General features: G+C 37.3%; 1 protein-coding gene across 1 annotated transcript in view; it reads right to left on the bottom strand.

The window, feature by feature from the left end:
• dsd (attractin-like protein dsd) overlaps positions 1-22,036 on the bottom strand; it is a 119,159-nt gene that overhangs the window by 89,353 nt on the left and 7,770 nt on the right. The window contains exons 2-3 of the mRNA XM_089087485.1: positions 17,393-17,587; positions 1,939-2,064 (exon numbers count right to left, since the gene is read on the bottom strand). Of these exons, the coding sequence (XP_088943611.1) occupies positions 1,939-2,064; positions 17,393-17,587 (321 nt within the window). The remainder of the gene's footprint in view (positions 1-1,938; positions 2,065-17,392; positions 17,588-22,036) is intronic.

Below are 22,036 nucleotides of genomic sequence, written 5' to 3'. Positions count from 1 at the left end.
TTTAAAAATTGACAAAAAATAATAAGAAAAAATAAACGAGAAAAGTGGGAGGGAACCAAAAAAGAGAAAAATTTGATGAAGGGTTATCTATCTCCTTTTTTTTTTTTTTAGTAGGGGAGAGTAGGGGATTTTAACCTGAAGATTACTCAAAGGATACTTTTCTGAAGAGATTCAATTTATCTAAAGACTCACTTGAAAAGTCATGTTACAAAACGGGAAAAGCATATTCAAGTGGCCAACAAAAGATGTGGATTTTTTTCAGGAATGGGATGTGAGACTTTATCATGGAGTTTTAGGAGGAATGTAGGAACCCTGATATTGAGAATGTTTTGTTTTTTTAAGTAAACACACCACCCTAGATAAAAGAGGATTTTGACACTTAGAGGTTTCAAGGAGAGAAGAGAAATATCAGGAGGAATTAGACAAAGAAACAGGGACGATGATTTAAGGAAACCAATTGGCATTATTGTGGATTTTGAGGGCTTGACCCTTATTTTTGAGGCTGAGGTATCACTTGCAGTACCATTGAGGATGTTCATAGGGTGGCTGATTAAGACGTGTTGTAGGTTTCTAGGACATTTGAGTAATCGAACAAATTTTCACCTACCATTGAAATATTTGGAAAAGCCAGTTAGTCCAAAATAGCTGAAAAACGAGTGAAACTAGAATTGCCCCTTGGGATATTCTGCTGTGGATAGGGTAGGGACTAGATCAATGATGCAGATAGTGGACTGCTCGTGATCAATTTGGTAGAAACAACGCTACCAGTTTTACAAACAAATTAATTTAGAATTCGTTGACTAGTTTCAGTATTTAGACATTATAATTGACAAGGCCAAAGGCCTGGTTAAAAATCAACAAAACCGAGATTTAACAAATTCGGCTAATCTGGTCAAAGATTTAGCCAAGTATTTGATTCTTTCCAATTATTCTTTTTTCAATAAAGTCAACAAGATGGACCAGGTAATGGGAAGTAGAAGTGAGTCTGAGATTAAAGAATTGTCCCAGATCAATGAGAGGTAAGATATTATCCTTAAGCCACTCCCCAAGGAAAACTTCATACCGTCTTGGGAAAATCAAAAGGAAAGAGATAGGACGAACTCCTTCCATGTCAAGCTTCTTGCCTTTCTTATAGGCTGGGGCTATGAAAACTTATTTCCAACTGTAAGAAACTGACCGGATTCAATAATGACACTGAAAAAAAAGAATAGAATAGAAAAAAAAGATAATGGGGGGACTTAAAGGATGCCACTGAAACTTCATTGAGCAAATCTGGGAGATCCAAGGAACAAATGCCTGACTTTTTAAGTTTTGCCAAAAATGCACGATATCAAGCGGGGAAATTAGGGGTATTGTGTCAGTGGGTAGCTCATAAGATAATGCAGGAAGGCTTTGAACAATGGAAATGAGGGATCTGTCAAGACTATTAGCAGTGGTTTCAGGTGGGTCAGGTAGGTTGAAATTAACTTCGTCTTGGCTCCTAGAGCAAAGAATTTATTCTTTACCCTTTTTTTTACATCATAAATAGCAACTTTCCGATTTCCTAATGTACAACAATTTTACTTCATTTTTTTTTACAAGAACGAGCACATTTTCAATTTTTTTATAATATTTTCCTTAGTTTTTTAGCTTCATCCAACCTATTATTTTTGATAGTTCATGAAGAAAAATAAGGCACGAATGGACCTTAACTGAGAGACTATTGCGACCAGTTTAATAGCTATTCTTCCAAGTGGGGAAATAAAACAACAAAAAAAGCTAAAAAACATTCCTTCAAGGCGAAATTCAAGAATATCAAGAAAATTCAGAAACTTTAGAAATTGACAAAAAAAAAATAAGAAAAAATAGCTATTCTTCAAAGTGGGGAAATAAAACAACAAAAAAAGCGAAAAAAAATTCCTTCAAGGCTAACAAAAGCCACCAAAATTCTTTACTTACTTGTAGCTTATGTTGAAACCACTCATATTAAAAGCCAAATCAGAATAAAAATGAACAAGCATTTTGTCATTACTTCCTTGAATTTCCATGGGTTTCCTAGTAGCATTGTTCTTTTCAATGACGCCACTATAAAAAAAAAAACATAATTAAGGCAACAGTACGAAGACATAATCACTATGGATAGCTCCTGGTACAGAGACCACTTGCTTTATTCCTTGCTTAAAATAAAAGCTGAGCTTATATTCAGTGTCACCATGTCTGCGCAAAGCAGGAAGAGGAGGCAGAACTCCCCCAATATTAGTCCAAAAGACCGGCCTGTAAGGGGATCGAAGAACTACAACCTAAAAATACATTATTATAAGTGTTTTCAGTTAAGCACTAGTTTTCTATAATCCTGGGAAACATAATTAGTCGGTTTATTTGTACTAGTTTTATTGATATATATTAGATAGGCTGTGAAGTAATAATTTTTGTCCGTTTTAAGTTTCAACTTCGCTCTACTTCCTTCGAAAAATTCTGTTTTTTTTTTTTTTTTAATTAATCTTTGCTCATTTTTGATTAAAATTTGATGTAGAAACAACGCCGCCATAATCTTTTTTTATTTATGAGGAATAATTTCTGTTCGTTTCAATTTTAATGTCACTCCTTAGTTTCAGTTGAAAACTTATTTTTTAATATAATTTTTGATCATCTCACTGACCTAGGGGAGATAAAATACCCCTAGTAAATGCTGCAGAAAGGACCCTAGAAAGGACGTCCCTTCCCCTGAATTACCACCGGTAGGACTACCTCACAGACTTCAATACAGAGGGAAATTTGAAGTTCAGTACAAAACTGTTGTTCAATCAAGCTTATTTCCCGATTGATTTTGAGTTTAAACGTGGTATGATTCAAATAATTTGTTTTCATTAATCTATTATAGTTTTAAGATGAGTGGGAGATTTATAAAACTTACTAAGAGGGCTTGGAGGGTACGTGAGGGGTTCTTATAAACCTCCAGTTAAGGGCTTTGGAACATAATTATTGCAAAGGTATTGTTTTATGCTTCAAAACTCTTCCACTTAAGAAGTGGCACCAAAAGTACCGTTTTTAGTGCTATACGGCACTTATGGATAGTAAAATTGAGATTTGTAGGCGATTTATAAAACTTACTAAGAATGCTTGGATGAGGAGTATACGTGAGGGGTTCTTATAAACCTCCAGTTAAGGGCTTTGGACCATAATTTTTTGCAATGGTACCGTTTTATGCACCCAAACACTTCCACTTAAGAAGTAGCACCAAAAGTGTTGTTTTTAGTGTTATATGGCACTTATGGGTTAAAATTGATAAAAAGCACGTATATATGAGTAATAGGTTTAAAATGAGCCTTCCCGGGATATACTTTAAAAAATGAGTGCATCATACTTGCAAAAATAGTGAATTATCTGAGAAGTAATCATAAGAAGAGACAAACCATGATTAAAAAAAAAAAATCCAAGCAAGAATCGAACGCATGATAATCTAATTTGAAGTCCAGCGCTGTACTAACAAAACAATAATCTAATTCAATTTATTGGTGTTTGTACGACTGTAATGCGTAGCTTATTAAGGGTCTGGAGGAGGACCATGTGGGAGGTGTTCTTGAAAACGTCCAGTTAATGGTTTTTGACCATAATTATTGCAATGATACCGTTTCATACCTCCTAGATTCTTAACTTAAGAAGTGGCACCAAAAGTTTTGTTTCCAGTGCTATATCTCACTTACGAATGGCAGAATTGATAAAAAACCACGTAGATGTCAGTAAAAGTTTTCAAATGAGTTATTAAACATGACTCTAGAAAGTTCTGGTGGCCCACTAGCCCTAGCTTTTCCACTTGAGACATGGCACCAAAAGTGCCGTTTTTAATGCCATTTGAAACTTGCAGATGATGGAATTTATAGGAAGAACGTAGATATGAGCAATATTTTTTATATGAGCTACTAAAAATCTATCTACGATATTTTAGTAGCCCGCTAGCCCCGCCCCTTAAGAAATGGCATAAAAAATGTCTTTTTTCGTTCCATATAGCACTTGTAGATGGCTGAATTTATATAGACCACGTACATATGAGATATAGCTTTTGAATGAGCTCTTACGCATCTCTCTATGGTATTTTTGTTGACCGCTAGGTCTGGAAAAAAGAAGAAAAAAGAACGTTTAAACGTTTTTAACTTTGAGTTACTATGCGTTGTGGTTCGCTCTTTCCTAGGTTGCAGCTAATGCTTCAACCTTGACAAAGAGTTCATTGCAAATTGTCCCAAGAAACTAGCTAACATTGACATCTGTGAAATCTAATAAATGGTAGAATTTGTAAAAACCAAGTAAATATAAGCAATAGCTTTTCATTGAGCCATTAAACATGTATCTACTATGGTGCCTGCTAACGTTGCAGTAGCTTACTGGTGAGCAGAGGATTTATGAAACTTACTAAGGGGGCTGGGTGGGGGAGTGTACAGGAGGGGTTCTTGTGAACCTTCAGTTAAGGGTTCAATATAACTATTACAACAATACTTATTTTGTACTTCAGAGCCTTTCCCCTTAAGAAGTGGCACCAAAAGTGTCGTTTTCAGTGCTATATCACACTTACGAAGGATAGAATTAATAAAAAGCACATAGATATGAGCAATAGCTTCCAGATGAGCCATTAAACATAACTCTTAAAAGTTCTGATAGCCCACTAGCCACAGCTTTTCCACTTGAGACATGTCATCAAAAGTGCCGTTTTTAGTGCCATTTGGAACTTGCAGATGGTGGAATTATAGGAAGAACGTAGATATGAGCAATATCTTTTATATGAGCAAGAAAAAATCTGCCTACGATATTCTGGTAGCCTGCTAGCGCCACCCCTTGAAAATGGCACAAACAGTGCCATTTTAGTGCCATATGGCACTTGCAGATGGCTGAATCATAGGCAGCGCGCTAGCGCTGCCTAAGTAAAGAACGACGTGGGCACAATGTGTTTTTTGTTTTTTTTCTCCATACCCGGGCACTTCATATCAAAGAGTTGTCGTAGAAACTTCGAAAAGAGCTCATACGATTGGAAATTGGAGTGGCCTTTTTTTATAGCCGAAAGTGATTTGAGGGCAACTATCTCCCCCCTCCCCACGCCCATTATTCCTCCAAACAAATCCAATCAAAATTTTGAGATAGCCATTTTGTTCAGCGTAGTTGGTTTCCGGATAGAAAATATGTTTTTGAGGAGAACACTCCCCCACAACCCTCAGGGCAAGGGTTTTAAGTTATGCCCTGAGGGCATATAAGGTTTTTATAGAAGGCATTTTCGTAGAAACTTCAAAACAGACTAATTCGAATGGAAATTCAAAGAGCTAGTACCCTTTTTAATAGTCGAAAGTGATTGGAGGGCAACTAGCCCCCCACCACGCCCATCAATCCCCGAAACACACCCAATATAAATTTTGAGATAGCCATTTTGTTCAGCGTAGTTGATTTCTGGATAGAAATTGTTTTTAAGGAGGACTCTCCCCCACAACCCTCAGGGCAAGGGTTTTAAGTTATGCCCTGGTGGCATATAAGGTTTTTTATAGAAGGCGTTGTGGTAGAAACTTCAAAAAATACTCATTCGAATGGAAATTCAAAGAGCTAGTGCCCTTTTTAATTGTAGAAAGTGATTGGAGGACAACTAGCCCCCCCCCCCACGCCCATCATTTCTCCAAACACATCCAATCAAAATTTTGAGATAACCATTTTGTTCAGTGTAGTTGATTTCCAGATAGAAAATATGTTTTTGAGGAGGACACTCCCCCAGAGCCCTCAGGGCAAGGGTTTTAAGTTATGCCCTGGGGGCATACAAGTTTTATAAAGAAGGCGTTGTCGTAGAAACTTGTAAAAAAAGATCATTCGATTGGAAATTCAAATGGCTAGTCCCCTTTTTAATAGTCGAAAGTGATTGAAGCGCAACTAGCCCCCCCCCCCACACCCATCATTCCCCCAAACACATCCAATAAAAATATTGAGATAGCCATTTTGTTCAGCGTAGTTGATTTCCAGATAGACAACATACTTTTGAGGAGGACACTCCCCCGCAACCCTCAGGGCAAGGATTATGTTATGCCCTGAGGGCATATAAGATTTTTTATAGAAGGCGTTGTCGTAGAAACTTCAAAAAAGGCTCATTCGATTGGAAATTCAAAGAGCTAGTTCTCTTTTTAATAGTCGAAAGTGATCGGAGGGCAACTAGCCCCCCCTCCCACGCCCAGCATTTCTCCAGACACATCCCCTCAAAAATTTGAGATAGCCATTTTGTTCAGTGTAGTTGATTTCCAGATAAAAAATATGTTTTGAAGAGGACACTCCCCCACAGCCCTCAGGGCAAGGGTTTTAAGTTATGCCCTGGGGGCATATAAGGTTTTTAAAGAAGGCGTTGTCGTAGAAACTTGTAGAAAAGATCATTCGATTGGAAATTCAAATGGCTAGTGCCCCTTTTAATAGTTGAAAGTTAAAGCACCACTAAACACCCCCCCTCCCACCCCCATACTTCCCCGAAACACATCCAATAAAAATTTTGAGATAGCCATTTTGTTCAGCGTAGTTGATTTCCAGATAGAAAACATATTTTTGAGGAGGAGACTCCCCCAAAACCCTCAGGGCAAGGATTATGTTATTCCCTGGGGGCATATAAGGTTTTTATTGAAATCTTTGTCGTAGAAATTTGAAAAAGGCCTCATTTGATTTGAAATTCAAAGGGCTAGTACCCTTTTCAATAGTCGAAAGTGATTTGAGGGCAACTAACCCCCCTCTCACGCCCACCTTTTTCAACAACACATCCAATCAAAATTTTTAGATAGTCATTTTATTCAACGTAGTTAAAAGTTTTGGAAATTAGGTCTTTAAGGATGACAACCCCTCCCCCCCCCAAAGCCCTCAGAGCGAGGGTTGTAAGTTATGCCCTGGAGCATATAAAGTTTTTATTGAAAGCGCTGTCATAAAAACTTCAAAAGAGCTCATTCAATTGGAAATTGGAGTGATTTGTGCCCTTTTTAACAGTCGAAAGCGATTGGAAGCTGACCAACACCCCTTCCACGCCCACCATTTCCCGAAACACATCCAATCAAAATTTTGAGATAGCCATTTTGTTCAGCAAGGGTTGTAAGTTATGCCCTGGGGGCATATAAGATTTTTTATAGAAGGCGTTGTCGTAGAAACTTTAAAAAAGGCTCAATCGATTGGGAATTCAAAGGGTTAGTGCCCTTTTAAATAATCGAAAGTGATTAGAGGGCAACTAACCCGCCTCTCTAACCCATCTAATCAAAGCTTTGAGATAGCCATTTTATTCAATGTATTTTTAAGTCTTGGAAATTAGGTCTTTGAGGATGACAACCCCCCCCCCCCCCACAGCCCTCAGGACAAGGGTTGTAAATTATGCCCAGGGGGCATATAAGGTTCTTATATAACGCGTTGTCGTGAAAACTTCAAAAAGGGCTCATTCAATTGGAAGTTGAAATGGCTAGTGCCCTTTTTAATAGTCGAAAATGATTGGAAAGCACCTAACACCCCTTCCACGCCCACCATTTTCCCAAACACATCCAATAAAGATTTTTAGATAGCCATTTTGTTCCATGCAGTTCAAAGTTCAGGAAATTATACCTTTGAGCAGGACACTCCCCCCAAAGTTTTCAGGGCAAGAGTTATAAGTAATGCCCTGGGGTTATATAAGGGTTTTGTTGAAATCTTTGTCGTAGAAACTTGAAAAAGGGCTCATTCGATTGGAAATTGAAAGGGCTAGTGCCCTTTTTAATCGTCGAAAGTGATTTGAGGACAGCTAACCCCCTTTCACGCCCACCTTTTCTCCAAACACACCTAAACAATATTCTAGATAGCCATTTTATTCCGCGTAGTTGATTTCCATATAGAAAATAGGTTTTTGAGGAGTACACTCCCCCACAACCCACAGGGCAAGGGTTTTAAGTTATGCCCTGGGGGAATATAAGGTTTTTATAGAAGACGTTGTCGTAGAAACTTCAAAACAGGCTCATTCAATTGGAAATTCAAAGGGCTGGTGCCCTTTTTAATAGTCGAAAGTGATTTGAAGGCAACTAAACCCCCTCTCACGCCCATCTTTTCTTCAAACACATCCAATAAATCATATGACTAAGTAAAGAACGACGTGGCCACAATGTGTTTTTTTTTCTCCATACCCGGGCACTTCGTATCTAAGGAGTTGTCTTAGAAACTTCGAAAAGGGCTCATTCGATTGGAAATTGGAGAGACCAGTGCCCTTTTTAATAGTCGAAAGTGATTGTAGGGCAACTAGCCCCCTCCCCCCCGCCCATCAATCCCCCGAACACATCCAATCAAAATTTTGAGATAGCCATTTTGTGTTTTGCTCGTTCGATTGGAAATCGAAAGTTGTATGGCCCTTTTTTAAAGACGAAAGGGATTGGAGGGCAACTAGCCCCCCCACGCCCATCATCCCCCCAAACACATCCAATCCAAATTTTGAGATAGCCATTTTGTTCAGCGTAGTTGATTTCCAGATAGACATTGTGTATTTGAGGAAGACACTCCCCCACAACCCTCAGGGCAAGGGTTTTAAGTTATGCCCTGGGGGCATATAAGGTTTCTATAGAAGGCGTTGTCGTAGAAACTTCAAAACAGGCTCATTCGATTGGAAATTCGAAGGGCTAGTACCCTTTTTAATAGTCAAAAGTGATTGGAGGGCAACGAGGCCCCCCCCCCTCACACCCATCATTCCCCCAAACACATCCAATAAAAATTTTGAGATAGCCATTTTGTTCAGCGTAGTTGATTTCCGGATAAAAAATATGTTTTTGAGGAGGAAACTCCCCCAAACCCTCAGGGCAAGGGTTTTAAGTTATGCCTTGAGGGCATACAAGAACAATGTTGGCACAATGTACCCTTTATTATTTTTTTTTCCTTTAGAGCAGGGCACTTCATATGGAAGGGGTCGTCGTAGAGACTTTACAAGCGGCTCATTCGATTGGAAATTGAGTGTTTTAGGGCCCTTTTTAATAGTCGAAATTGATTAGAGGGCAACTAGCCCCCCCCCCCTCCCACGCCCATCATTCCCCCAAACCCATCCAATCAAAATTTCGAGATAGCCATTTTGTTCAGCGTAGTTGATTTCCAGATAGAACATGTGTTTTTAAGGAGGACACTCCCCCACAACCCTCAGGGCAAGGGTTTTATGTTATGCCCTGGGGGCTAAAAGGTTTCTATAGGTGTTGTCGTAGAAACTTCAAAACAGGCTCATTCGATTGGAAATTCGAAGGGCTAGTACCCTTTTTAATAGTCGAAAGTGATTGGAGGGCAACTAGCCCCCCCCTCCCCGCCCATCATTCCCCCAAACACATCCAATCATAATTTTGAGATAGCAATTTTGTTCAGCGTAGTTGATTCCCAGATAGAAAATATGTTTTTGAGAAGGACACTCCCCCACATCCCTCTGAGCAAGGGTTTTAAGTTATGCCCTGGGGGCATATCAGGTTTTTATAGAAGGCGTTGTCGTAGAAACTTCAAAACAGGCTCATTCGATTGGAAATTCGAAGGGCTAGTACCCTTTTTAATAGTCAAAAGTGATTGGAGGGCAAATAACCCCCCTCCCACGCCCACTATTTCCCCAAACACATCCAATCAAAATTTTGAGATAGCCATTTTGTTCAGCATAGTTGATTTTCAGATAAAAAATATGTTTTTGAGGAGAACAGTCCCTCACTACCCTCGGGGCAAGGGTTTTAAGTTATGCCTTGGGGCATATGAGATTTTTTAAAGAAGGCGTTGTCGTAGAAACTTCAAAAAATTCTCATTCGATTGGAAATTCAAAGAGCTAGTGCCCTTTTTAATAGACGAAAGGGATTGGAGGGCAACTAGCCCCCCCACCCCCATCATTTCCCCAAACACATCCAATCAAAATTTTGAGATAGCCATTTTGTTCAGCGTAGTTGATTTCCAGAGAGAAAATATGTTTTTGAGAAGGACACTCCCCCACAACCCTCAGGGCAAGGGTTTTAAGTTATGCCCTGGGGGCATGTCAGGTTTTTATAGAAGGCGTTGTCGTAGAAACTTCAAAACAGGCTCATTCGATTGGAAATTCGAAGGGCTAGTACCCTTTTTAATAGTCAAAACTGATTGGAGGGCAACAAGACCCCTTCCCCAACGCTATCATTCCCCCAACACATCCAATCAAAATTTTGAGATAGCCATTTTGTTCAGCATAGTTGATTTCCAGATAGAAAATATGTTTTTAAGGAGGACACTCCCTCACTACCCTCGGGGCAAGGGTTTTAAGTTATGCCGTGGGGGCATATAAGATTTTTTAAAGAAGGCGTTGTCGTAGAAACTTCAAAAAATGCTCATTCGATTGGAAATTCAAAGAGCTAGTGCCCTTTTTAATAGTCGAAAGGGATTGGAGGGCAACTAGCCCCCCCCCCCCATACCCATCATTTCCCCAAACACATCCAATCAAAATTTTGAGATTTTGCCATTTGTTCAGCCATTTTGTTCAGCGTAGTTGATTTCCAGATAGAAAATATGTTTTTGAGAAGGACACTCCCCCACAACCATCAGGGCAAGGGTTTTAAGTTAAGCTCTGGGGGCATATAAGGTTTTTATAAAAGGCGTTTTCGTAGAAACTTCAAAACAGGCTCATTCGATTGTAAATTCGAAGGGCTAGTACCCTTTTTAATAGTCAAAAGTGATTGGAGGGCAACTAGCCCCCCCCCCCACGCCCATTATTTCCCCTAACACATCCAATCAAAATTTTGAGATTGCCATTTTGTTCAGCGTAGTTGATTTCCAGATAGAAAATATGTTTATGAGGAGGAAACCCCTCCAAAGCCCTCAGGGCAAGGGTTTAAAATTATGCCCTGGGTGCATATAAGGTTTTTAAAGAAGGCGTTGTCGTAGAAACTTCTAAAAAAGCTCATTTGATTGGAAATTCAAAGGGCTAGTGCTCTTTCTAATAGTCGAAATTTATTGGAGGGCAACTAAACCCCCGAACGCCCATAATTGCCCCAAACACATCCAATCAAAATTTTGAGATAGCCATTTTGTTCAGCGTAGTTGATTTCCAAATAGAAAATATATTTTTGAGGATGACACTCCCCCACAACCCTCACGGCAAGGATTATAAGTTATGCCCTGGAGGCATATAAGGTTTTGATTGAAATCGTTGTCGTAGAAACTTGAAAAGGACTCATTCGATTTGAAATTCAAAGGTATAGTACCCTTTTTAATAGTCGAAAGTGATTGGAGGGCAACTAATTCCCCTCTGACGCCCACCATTTCCCCAAGCACATCCAATAAAAATTTTGAGATAGCCATTTTGTTCAGCATAGTTGATTTCCAGATAAAAATATATTTTTGAGGAGGACACTCCACCACAACCCTCAGGGCAAGGATTATAAATTATGCCCTGGAGGCATATATGGTTTTTATTGAAATCTTTGTCGTAGAAAGTTGAAAAAGCGCTCATTCGATTTGAAATTACAGGGATAGTACCCTTTTTAATATTCAAAAGTGATATGAGGGCAAATAACCCCCCTTCCACGCCCGCCTTTTCCCCCAACACATCCAATCCAAATTTTTGGATAGCCATTTTACTCAACGTAGTTGAAAGTTTCGGAAATTAGATATTTAAGGATGTCAACCCCTAACCCCACAACCCTCAGGGCAGGGGTTGAAAGTTATGCCCTGGGTCTTATAAAGTTTTTTTGAAAGCGTTGTCTTAGAAACTTCAAAAGGGCTCATTCAATTGGAATTGAAAGGGCTAGTGCCTTTTTTAATAGTTGAAAGTGATTGGATAGCGACTAACGCCACTCTCGCGCCCACCATTTTCCAAAAAACATCCAATCAAAATTTTGCAGGCCAAACTATAAAGTCTTAAAAAACGAAAAGATTTAAAGTATTATTGAATCTTAAAAAAGAATTAAATTAAATCTTGCTAAATATCAGTATATGCATATTAAACTGACAATGCACATTCATTTGTATTTTGTCAGTAAAGTGCAAATTTTCTTCTGGCCTTGGGAAGGCATAAGGGTTTTGCTCCCAACTTATGTTAATTTCTACTCGTTTTGAGTTTGACTCGGTTAATCATTATAATTTCTGTTCGTTTTGGGTTTAATTTATTTATCTATGCTGATTTGTGGTAGTTTCACGCTTGGTAAATTATTTGATTTTATTTTTGCTAATTTTTTGTTTAATGAAGTTCTTTACTTTTCTTTGAAAAACTCATTTTGTGGAAAAAGTTTTTTAAATTAATTTATAAAAAGCACGAAGATATAAGAAATAGATTTTGAATGAGCCATTAAGCATCTCTCTAGGATGCTCTAATTCTGATAACCCGCTGGGCTTGCTGAAAAAAAAAAAAAAGAAAAGAAAAGAAAGAAAAGGGAGACAGATCAGTGCTACCAATGCAAAAAAGTGATTTTCCTGTTGTTCAAGGAGGGGGACTGTAATTTCCCTGAACAAGGTTTTCAACCATGCTGATTGCAATGGTACACTTTTCATTTTGATTTGACGTTATTTTCGAGGGGTTTCAGGCTTTTTTTAGAAATCACCAAACATTTCTTTTTGCAATAAACTTTTTTTTTAAGACGAACCAAAATAATAGTTACCATTCCTGAGTCAGTGTCAGATAGCATTTTTTTTCACTGGGCAGTTTTTTTCAAAACGCATTTTGTAACTTTTGGTTACTATGGGCTGTTGTTCGCTCTTTACCAGGTTGCAGCTACCGCTGCAACCATGATAACAGGTTTGAAGCACTAAAATCGCTTGACAAAAGTTGGTGACTCTTGTCTAAAAAACAAACGAACTTCAATCAAGAGTGCGTACCATGAAGTTGTAATTGGATGGTGCATGGAAATATGTTAACGAGCACAAGGAGACCTCAATACTTATTCTGAATATGCTGATTCCTGAACAAGAAGTCCAGTTACAGATCTGTTATAAAGATGAGGATAAGGCCATTAAAAGAAGTGTTAGGAAAGCCATAGGAAATATTATTAAGGAAAAGACAGCACTGGCAAAGAAGCTGCTACGAAATGAGACCTTGAAAATGTTCTACCAACTAACAAACAAGATAGTTGGAAAGACAATAAACCGATTATCTCTTGAAAATATTGAAAATGAAGACATAGTCTCAAATCCTCAGAGAATTGACAAGAGATGGACCTCACATCTTTAGAAGTCTTAAATAGACCCAGACCTGATAACGCAGAAACAGTATCCAATACGCCATTATACAAACTTAAGAAAATGCTAACCCTTCCCCCCTGCACTGAAATCATTTGGAGAATCGACTAAAAAAAACTAAATATGCTCCACTGATATTGAAAAAGAATTCAATTCTTTCGAACAGGATTCTTTATGTGAGAGTTTTAAAATACTATGCAGTACCTGACAAACTATTGAAAATTGATAATGGCAATTACAAGAATTATGAATACTGCATATGCATAGAAAATTGGGACATGTGTTTATTCAAGATAATATATGGTGTCAACAAGGATGTGTCCTATCCCCATTTCTGTTTGTCATAGAAACAGACTATATTCAATGTCAGTCTTCAGACTTTGGAGTGAAATTAATTGTTAACAGATCTCTGATCTGAACTTTGCAGATGATACTGTTCTTCTTGAGGAATCAAAACAGTGACTACAGCTGCTACTCAACACCATAGATGAAAAGGCCAAGAAACTGGGACTTTCAGTGAACTATCTGCAAGACAAAGAGCATGGTCACATTTGACTGATACTACAATGCAAGGATAGAACAATGAGCAAGTCCAAAGATTTAAGTATCTAGAGAGTTAGATTGAACATGATGGTAAAATAGCCAACAAAATCAGGGGAGAATTTGACAAGCAACAATTTCTCTTAACAAATTGAAACCAGTTTGGCACAGTAGTAAGCATTCCCTGGAGAGTTTGAAGCTCTCCATTCTGAATAGCAACGTGTTTTCCACCATCCTCGATGCAAGTGAATGTTGGGAAATAAATGTCAAACTAAAGAAGCATGTCATAGTCTTTGAGAACATATACCTTCAAAGAATCCTAAATAAACAATGTCATGAAAAAGTCACCAACACAGAATTTTGTCAGGAAACTGGTAAGTCATTAGTTATTGACCTAAGAAGCATAAGATACAGGTATACCATAGTGGTGTCCTTCATATGTCAGAAGATCAACTACCAAACACAGCATATGAGCGGCACCCTGATGGAAGGGCACAAAAACGGTCAACCAGGACACAACCTGCAACAACAGTACACTTGGGACCTGAGATGCGTGGATATGTCTCTTTAACCACAATAAAAGGATGTGACGACTGCAGCCCAGTCCCGTGATGTCTGGCAAGGCTTTACAGACCTTCTGTGCGCCGTTCCTAGCTCTGGATGATCTAAGATAAGGTAATCAGATCTTGGAACTTTTTTTGGCTAGTCATTACTTAAAATAAATCTGTAGTGAACATCCTAAACTTTCCACCAAAGAATCTAATATTTGTTATTCTCCCTTAATTTTTGGCAAGTTTGCAGTACCTGAGCTGACAGATATTACAACCTCATTTTCTAAACCCACGTTAGGTTAGACTACACGCAACAGATTTTCAGGAAAACCTAGTTGAGTATTAAAATTGGGTTGTTGGTTTGAAATTTTCTAGTCTATCTAAACTTCTGTCTATCACGATAATACTCCCCTAACCAACACAGAGCCAGTTCTCATTTTTGAAGAATTTATACTATTTGGTAATGACAATCTTTTTCATATAATTCATTTAAAAAACATTTTTTCAAAAAAAAAAAGAATTAAGTGAAGAGCCATATTAAAACCTAAGACAAGCAGAGATTAAGTCATATAGCAATTCAAACTTACAATGAAGATAAATTACTATCAACAAATAGGTGACAACTAAAATGAACAGAAATTGAAATGGGTTATAGAGTGAAACTATAACAAACAGAAACTGGTAAAAAAGGAATAGGGATGCTGTCCATAAGCCTTTTACAGGCCAGTGTTATTTGAGTTTTACTGAAAATAATTTTTATTTCCAGCAGTTGGTTTTTCCATTTGTTATTACATCAACAAAAACTTAGCATCCCAGGGTAAGTCAAGGTTTACAAAAAGGGTGGTGCTGCCTCAACCTTCCTCTAAAACGCTTTAAACGATTTATACAAGGGTTTTTATATAAGAAAACATAGAAAATAAAAAAAATCACTAAAAAATGAAGATTACTGGAAAGGACTGATGAAAGTAGACAGACTGTTTAATATATAATGACATTAATCCCTGGAAATTTCATAAATTTTGATTTTCAAATTTTGTAATTATAATTAATAACGATTAATGCAATATGATCATAAATAATGTGGTGAACTGTTTATTATATTTTTGTTTTCAGTAAAGAACAAATGACACCCTGGCAATGTTTTCACTTGTCTCTGTTAAGATGGCTAAGAGCTTTTGAGATGAAGGCTTCTGTATTAACATCATCAAATGGATGTTGTTTGATATGTTTGTTTGCAGCAGGACTAGGAGTTTTCAACCTCGCTTGACATCTTAAATTCACATGTTTTTTTGTTTTTTTTATTATTTTTATTATATCATATATTTCATTATAATGTTTTCACATTATAATTAATTTAATCAACTGTTTATTATATATTTTGATTTCAGCAAAGAACAAATGACACCCTTGCCCTTTTCCCACTTGTCTCTGTTAAGATGGCTAAGAGCTTTTGGGATGAAGACTTCCATATTTACATCATCAAATGGGCATTTACTAATCTGATATGTTTGTCTGCAGCAGGACTAGGAGTTTTCCACCTCGCTTGGCATCTTGAATTCACATGTTTTTATTATATTATATTTTATTCTATTATATATTTCATTATAACGTTTTCACATTATAATTAATGTGATAAACTGTTTATTATATATTTTGTTTTCAGTAAAGAACAAATGATACCCTGGCCATTTTTTCATATGTATCTCTTAAGATGGCTAAGAGCTTTTGAGATAAAGGCTTCTGTATTTACATCATCAAATGGATGCATCCGATATGTTTGTTTGCAGCAGGACTAGGAGTTTTCCACCTCGCTTGGCATCTTAAATTCACATTTTCTTTTACATTATATTTTATTATATTATAGATTTCATTATAACGTTTTCACATTATAATTAATGTGACAAACTGTTTATTATATATTTTGTTTTCAGTAAAGAACAAACGATACCCAGACCATTTTTTCACTTGTCTCTCTTAAGATGGCTAAGAGCTTTTCAGATGAAGGCTTCTGTATTTACGTCATCAAATGGATGTTGACTAATCTGATATATTTGTTTGCAGGAGAACTAGGAGTTTTCCACCTCGCTTGGCATCTTAAATTCACATTTTTCTTTTATATTATATTTTATTATATTATATATTCCATTATAAAGTTTTCACATTATAATGAACGTGATAAAACGCTTATTATATATTTTGTTTTCAGTAAAGAACAAATGACACCCTGGCAATTCTTTCACTTGTCTCTGTTAAGATGGCTAAGAGCTTTTGGCACAAAGACTTCTATATGAATGTCATCAAATCGGTATTTACTAACCTGATATGTTTGTTTGCAGCAGGACCAGACATTTTCCACCTCGCTTGGCAACTTAAGTTCAGATATTATGTGGAGATTTGTTTAACTGTAAGCTCCCAGATCCACAGCAGTTGAGATCGCTGAGTCACACCACTACCCCCCTCCTCCAAACCAAAGAATTGGCTAGGATTTTGATCTAATATAAACCTATCTTAAGAGCCAAAGACAAAAACTAAGGTTTCCATAACAAAGTATGAGCATGTTAGAAAATTTTAGAAAATTTTAATGTTAGAAAATACCCAATGAACTCAAAGGAATAAATGGTAATGGTCTATTGAAGCTTTACCTCATGCAAATTGAGCATTTTTGGTCTGATATGTGTATTGTGATGCTTTCATGGGACTATGATTGTTGGCTATAATACTATGGCCCCCAAGTCGAAAACAAACATATATTCAGTCTAAGTATACAATTCAGTGTGGTTTTCTTAGTTTGTGTGGTTTTTATCATCTGGGTGACAACCCTGGACCAATGCTTCCACTATCCCCAAATTTGTTATGGTTTCTCAAGATTTCTCCGAAAGAGAATTCAGTTCTCTGGTATCTCTGCAAAAAATTAACAATTTACATTTTGTGTTAACATTTATACATTTAGAAATCATTGTAATTTCTAAAGCCCAAAAATTTCAAGGAAAGTGAAAGTACTGTCCAGGACTTAAGCAATCGCCCTCCTCCATATCATAATGAGACATTTGGAGGGCATGCGTTTATGGTAACTATTTTTTAATAATCAAAATTAACTAAATAAGGATGATTCTATTGGCTGTCAATGACAAACAAGCTTTTAATCTTTGCAAAAATAACTATCAAATTACCTGATTACAGCAAGTAAATTGGAATGAACAGAATCACCATCGTAAATATAGAGATGATCCCAGCTACATTCAGTTGCAAAGTCATCCACATAGAGTCTTGTTAGTAGCCCTTCTCCATCAATAAGCCATGTACACTTTGATTCCAGTGAATAGTTCCCTGACCCATCAGTAAAGAATGATTCATTTCGAGATAACCTACAAGGATTAAAAAGAGTCATTGTTACGTTAATGAACACTAATTTATACAGTAGGCAAAGAAAAAGAAAATTTTCTTTTTTGAGAAAAAGAATACAGATTTTAAACAGTCAGCCTTGACAGATTGAACCTCATTAAGACTACAAAATCTTTAGGTTAATAAGAATGAAAAAAGAGATACCTAGGTTTGAACTACCTAGACTATATACCTAGTATGCGATTTTGACTAAATATTCTTCACACAATAATATGTAGAAAACTTCTTTGGGTGTGAACATGAGAGTTGCCATTAAAAAATTTGACCTGCAACTCCACTGGGTTTTCTCAAAATAATCTGAACTTACAAAGTATATAAAAAAAGAAAATTACAAGCCTCTAATACTAATGCAAAAACCTATCAAGGAAATATTATGCACCCAACAATGAATTTTTTAGATGTTAATCTATCCTTCGATAAATAGAAAATACTGAATGCACACAGTCAAAAATTCAAACTGTAGAGAAATTCCAGTTAGAAGGTCCCACTAAATTTAAGAAGATTGGGACATATTGTATTATTACACTCTTTTATAATTATAAGGCTAGTGATTTTATTTTTTATTCCAAGAAAATATCCTTCTGTTTTTAATTACAATGTCAATAGACAATATTGTACAATAAAATACATTGTTTCGAAGGTTTTAGAAGCCATTGATTTGAGTAAAAAATCCAATAGGGTCACTCAAATGTCCATTGGGTTCCAAGTAGTATTAGAAAAAATTTCAGGATGACCACATAGAATGTTTGAAGTCACAAAAATATGCCTACAAGGAGAATATGTTCTGCACTGCCCAAACTAAGGGTATGAACTTTTGTGTGTCACCCATGTGGGTGTATAATATCCTAGATGGAAAAATGAAGCATCAAAAGTATTACCAATTTGGAATCAAATTGAACCTTTAATAAAATCAGTAGTAGCTTCTAGCTCAACAGCACCTTGTCTGGCATGCCGAGATTTTACACGAAACCAGTTATTACAAAAGTTTCGAAAGCATTCATGGTCAAACTCAACTAATTCTAAAACTTCAAATAGCTAACCAAGCACTAAAGTGCCTGAGGCAAACACATATATCTCTGTTTCTCCTCTTCCGTTATAAATTAAGAACTTTCCCTCTACTCCCTCCTACGAAGCTTTTTATTTGATTTCTTGTAAACTCTTCCTAAGCCATTTGAGGATATCATGTTTTTTTTATGATGGATGGATTGCTAAAGCATCTTTAGCAGCTCTCACGTTTCATCCATCAAATGTAACCTCAGCATCTTAACCTTTCTTTTATTAAAGACCTAAATACTAGTATTACACCATATTTGGCACTCAGCTTCTTTTTTGGCATACAATTGCCTAAACAAATAATAAAGACTCTATACTAGAGTGGCTACGCCAAGAGTTTCTGTTCAGCTGAGAAGTAGCTCCACAACCAAGAAGTAATAAGCAGCCAGACAAGAAAGTCACTCCTACAAATGACATCATGGAGCATAACAAGGATTAAAATCCTCAACTGAAAACCAATTTTATTTCAAATATTTTCTTTTGTACTTAATATTGAAAATAAACATTAAAATTATAGTAAAATTTTGAACAGATGAGCTTTCAGCAATTAGCATCATTATACATGAAATATTCAGTTTAATTTATTAGTTCTTTATAAATTTGTTCAAGACAAATATAGTTTCATAGGCAGCGCGCTGGCACTGCCTAAGTAAAGAACAATGTGGGCACAATGTGTTGTTTTTTGGTTCTCCATACCTGGGCACTTCATATCAAAGGACTTGTTGTAGAGAGTTCGAAAAGGGCTCATTCGATTTGAAATTGGAGTGGCTAGTGCCCTTTTAATAGTCAAAAGTGATTGGAGGGCAACTAGCCCCCCGCCCAACGCCCATTATTCCCCAAACACTTCCAATGCAAATTTTGAGATAGCCATTTTGTTCAGGGTCGTTTATTTTCAGAAAGAAAATACGTATTTTAGGAGGACACTCCCCCACAACCCGCACGGCAAGAGTTTTTCGTTAGACACTGGGGGCACATAAGGTTATTACAGAAGGTGTTGTCGTACAAACTTCACAACAGGCTCATTCGATTGGAAATTCATAGGGCTAGTACCCTCTTTAATAGTCGAAAGTAATTGGAGGGCAACCAGCCCCCCCCCCATACGCCCATCATTCCCCCAAACACATCCAATCAAAATTTTGAGATAGCCATTTTGTTCAGCATAGTTGATTTCCAGATAGAAATTATGTTTTTGAGGAGGACACTCCTCCACAACCCTCAGGGCAAGGGTTTTAAGTTATGCCCTGGGGGCATATAAGGTTTTTATAGAAGTCGTTGTTGTAGAAACTTCAAAACAGGCTCATTCAATTCGAAATTCAAAGGGCTAGTGCCCTTTTTAATATTTGAAAGTGATTGGAGGGCAATTAGCCCCCCCCCCCCGCGCCCATCATTCCTCCAAATAATCCAATCAAAGTTCTGAGATAGCCATTTTGTTCAGCATAGTTGATTTCCAGAAAGAAATTATGTTTTTGAGGAGGACACTCCCCCACAGCCCTCAGGGCAAGGGTTTTAAGTTATGCCCTGGGGGCATATAAGGTTTTTATAGAAGGCGTTGTTGTAGGAACTTCAAAACAGGCTCATTCAATTGGAAAATTTTTAGATACCCATTTTGTTCAACGTAGTTGAACGTTCTGGAAATTAGATCTTTTAGGATGCTAACCCCTCAGAGCCCTCAGTGCAAGGGTTGTAAGTTATGCCCAGGGGGCCTATAAGTTGTATATAGACAGTTTTTTTATGATTCATAGGCAGTGCGATCGTGCTGCGAAGGTAAAGAACGGGGACAATCGGGAATGGAACAAGAAACGGGGACTAAGTAAAGAGGAGGACACTCCCCTACAACCCCCAAGGCAAGGGTTTTAAGTTATGCCCTGGGGGCATATAAGAACGATGTTGGCACAGTGTATTATTCATTAATTTTTTCCATTAGAGCAGGGCACTTCATATCAAAGAAGTTGTTGTAGAAAGTTGTTGATGTCTCAAAATTTTCACCAGATGGGTTCAAAAAAAGAAGGCATGAGGGGGGGGGGGGGGCTAGTTGCCCTTAGATCTCTATTGACTATTAAAAAATGAACTAGAACTTTCAATTTCCAATCAAATGAGCCCTCGCTGAAGTTTATATGAGTATCCCTTTCATAAGAACCATATATGTCCCAGGGCATAACTTAAAATGCCTGACCCCAGGCCCTGGGCAGTTGTGTCAACACCTGAGTTTTTGTTATTTGACTTTTGAACAAATTTTAACTTAATGTCTATCTCAAAATTTTTATGGGATGCATTTCGCAAAAAAAAGGGGCATGGGGGGGGGAGCTCTTTTGACTCTTAAAAAGTGAACTAAAACTTTCAATTTCCAATCAAATGAATCCTCTTTGAATTTGTATGGGCATCTCTTCCATAAGAACCATATATGCCCCAGGGCATAACTTATATCTTTTGATGCTTAAAAAGTGATCTAGAACTTTCAATTTCCAGTCAAATGAGCCCTCTCTGAAGTTTATACAAGCGTTCCTTCCATAAGAACCATAAATGCCCCCAGGGCATAACTTAAAACCCTTGCCCTCAAGACCTTGGGGGGGGGGGCGTGTCATGCTCAAAGATATAATTTCCAGAACTTTCAACTATGTTTAAAAAAATGGCTATCTCAAAATTTTGATTGGATGTGTTTAGGGGAATGGTAGGTGTGGAAGGGGTGTTAGCTGCTTTCCAATCACTTTCAACTATTAAAAAGAGCACTAGCCATTTAAATTTCCAATCAAGTGAGCCCTTTTTGAAGTTTCTATGACAACACTTTCAATAAAAACCTTATATGTCCCCAGGGCATAACTTACAAGCCTTACCCTGAGGGCTGTGGGGGGTTGTCATCTTCAGAGACCTAATTTCCAGAATTTTCAACCACGTTGAACAAAACGGCTATACCAAAGTTTGAATTGTACGTATTTGGGGAAAACGTAGGTGTGAGAGGGGGATTAGTGGCCTTTTGACTATTAAAAAGGGTACTAGCCCTTTGAATTTCCAATTTAATGAGCCCTTATATGCCTCTTCGGCTAAACTTCCAAGCCTTGCCATTAGGGCCGTGGGGGATTATCCACCCCTATAATACAGTTTTCATATGTAAATCAACTACGTTGAATAAAATATCAATCTAGAAGTTTAGATTGAATGTGTTTGGGGAAATGGTGGTCGTGGACAGAGTTTTAGTTGACTACCAACCACTTTTGACCCTTAAAAAGGACACTAGAAATCTCAATTTCCAATTGAATGAGCTCCCTTTCCATATGAAGTGCCTCTGGAAAAAATAAAAATAAATACGTAAATAAATAAATAATAATAAAACATTGGAGCCATATGACCTTTACTATAGGCAA

The sequence above is a fragment of the Artemia sp. Qi Xiang Cuo genome, chromosome 4, assembly GCF_049724085.1.
Source record: "Artemia sp. Qi Xiang Cuo chromosome 4, ASM4972408v1, whole genome shotgun sequence".
NCBI lineage: Eukaryota > Metazoa > Arthropoda > Branchiopoda > Anostraca > Artemiidae > Artemia > Artemia sp. Qi Xiang Cuo.
This window is presented reverse-complemented; position numbering and strand designations above follow the sequence as displayed.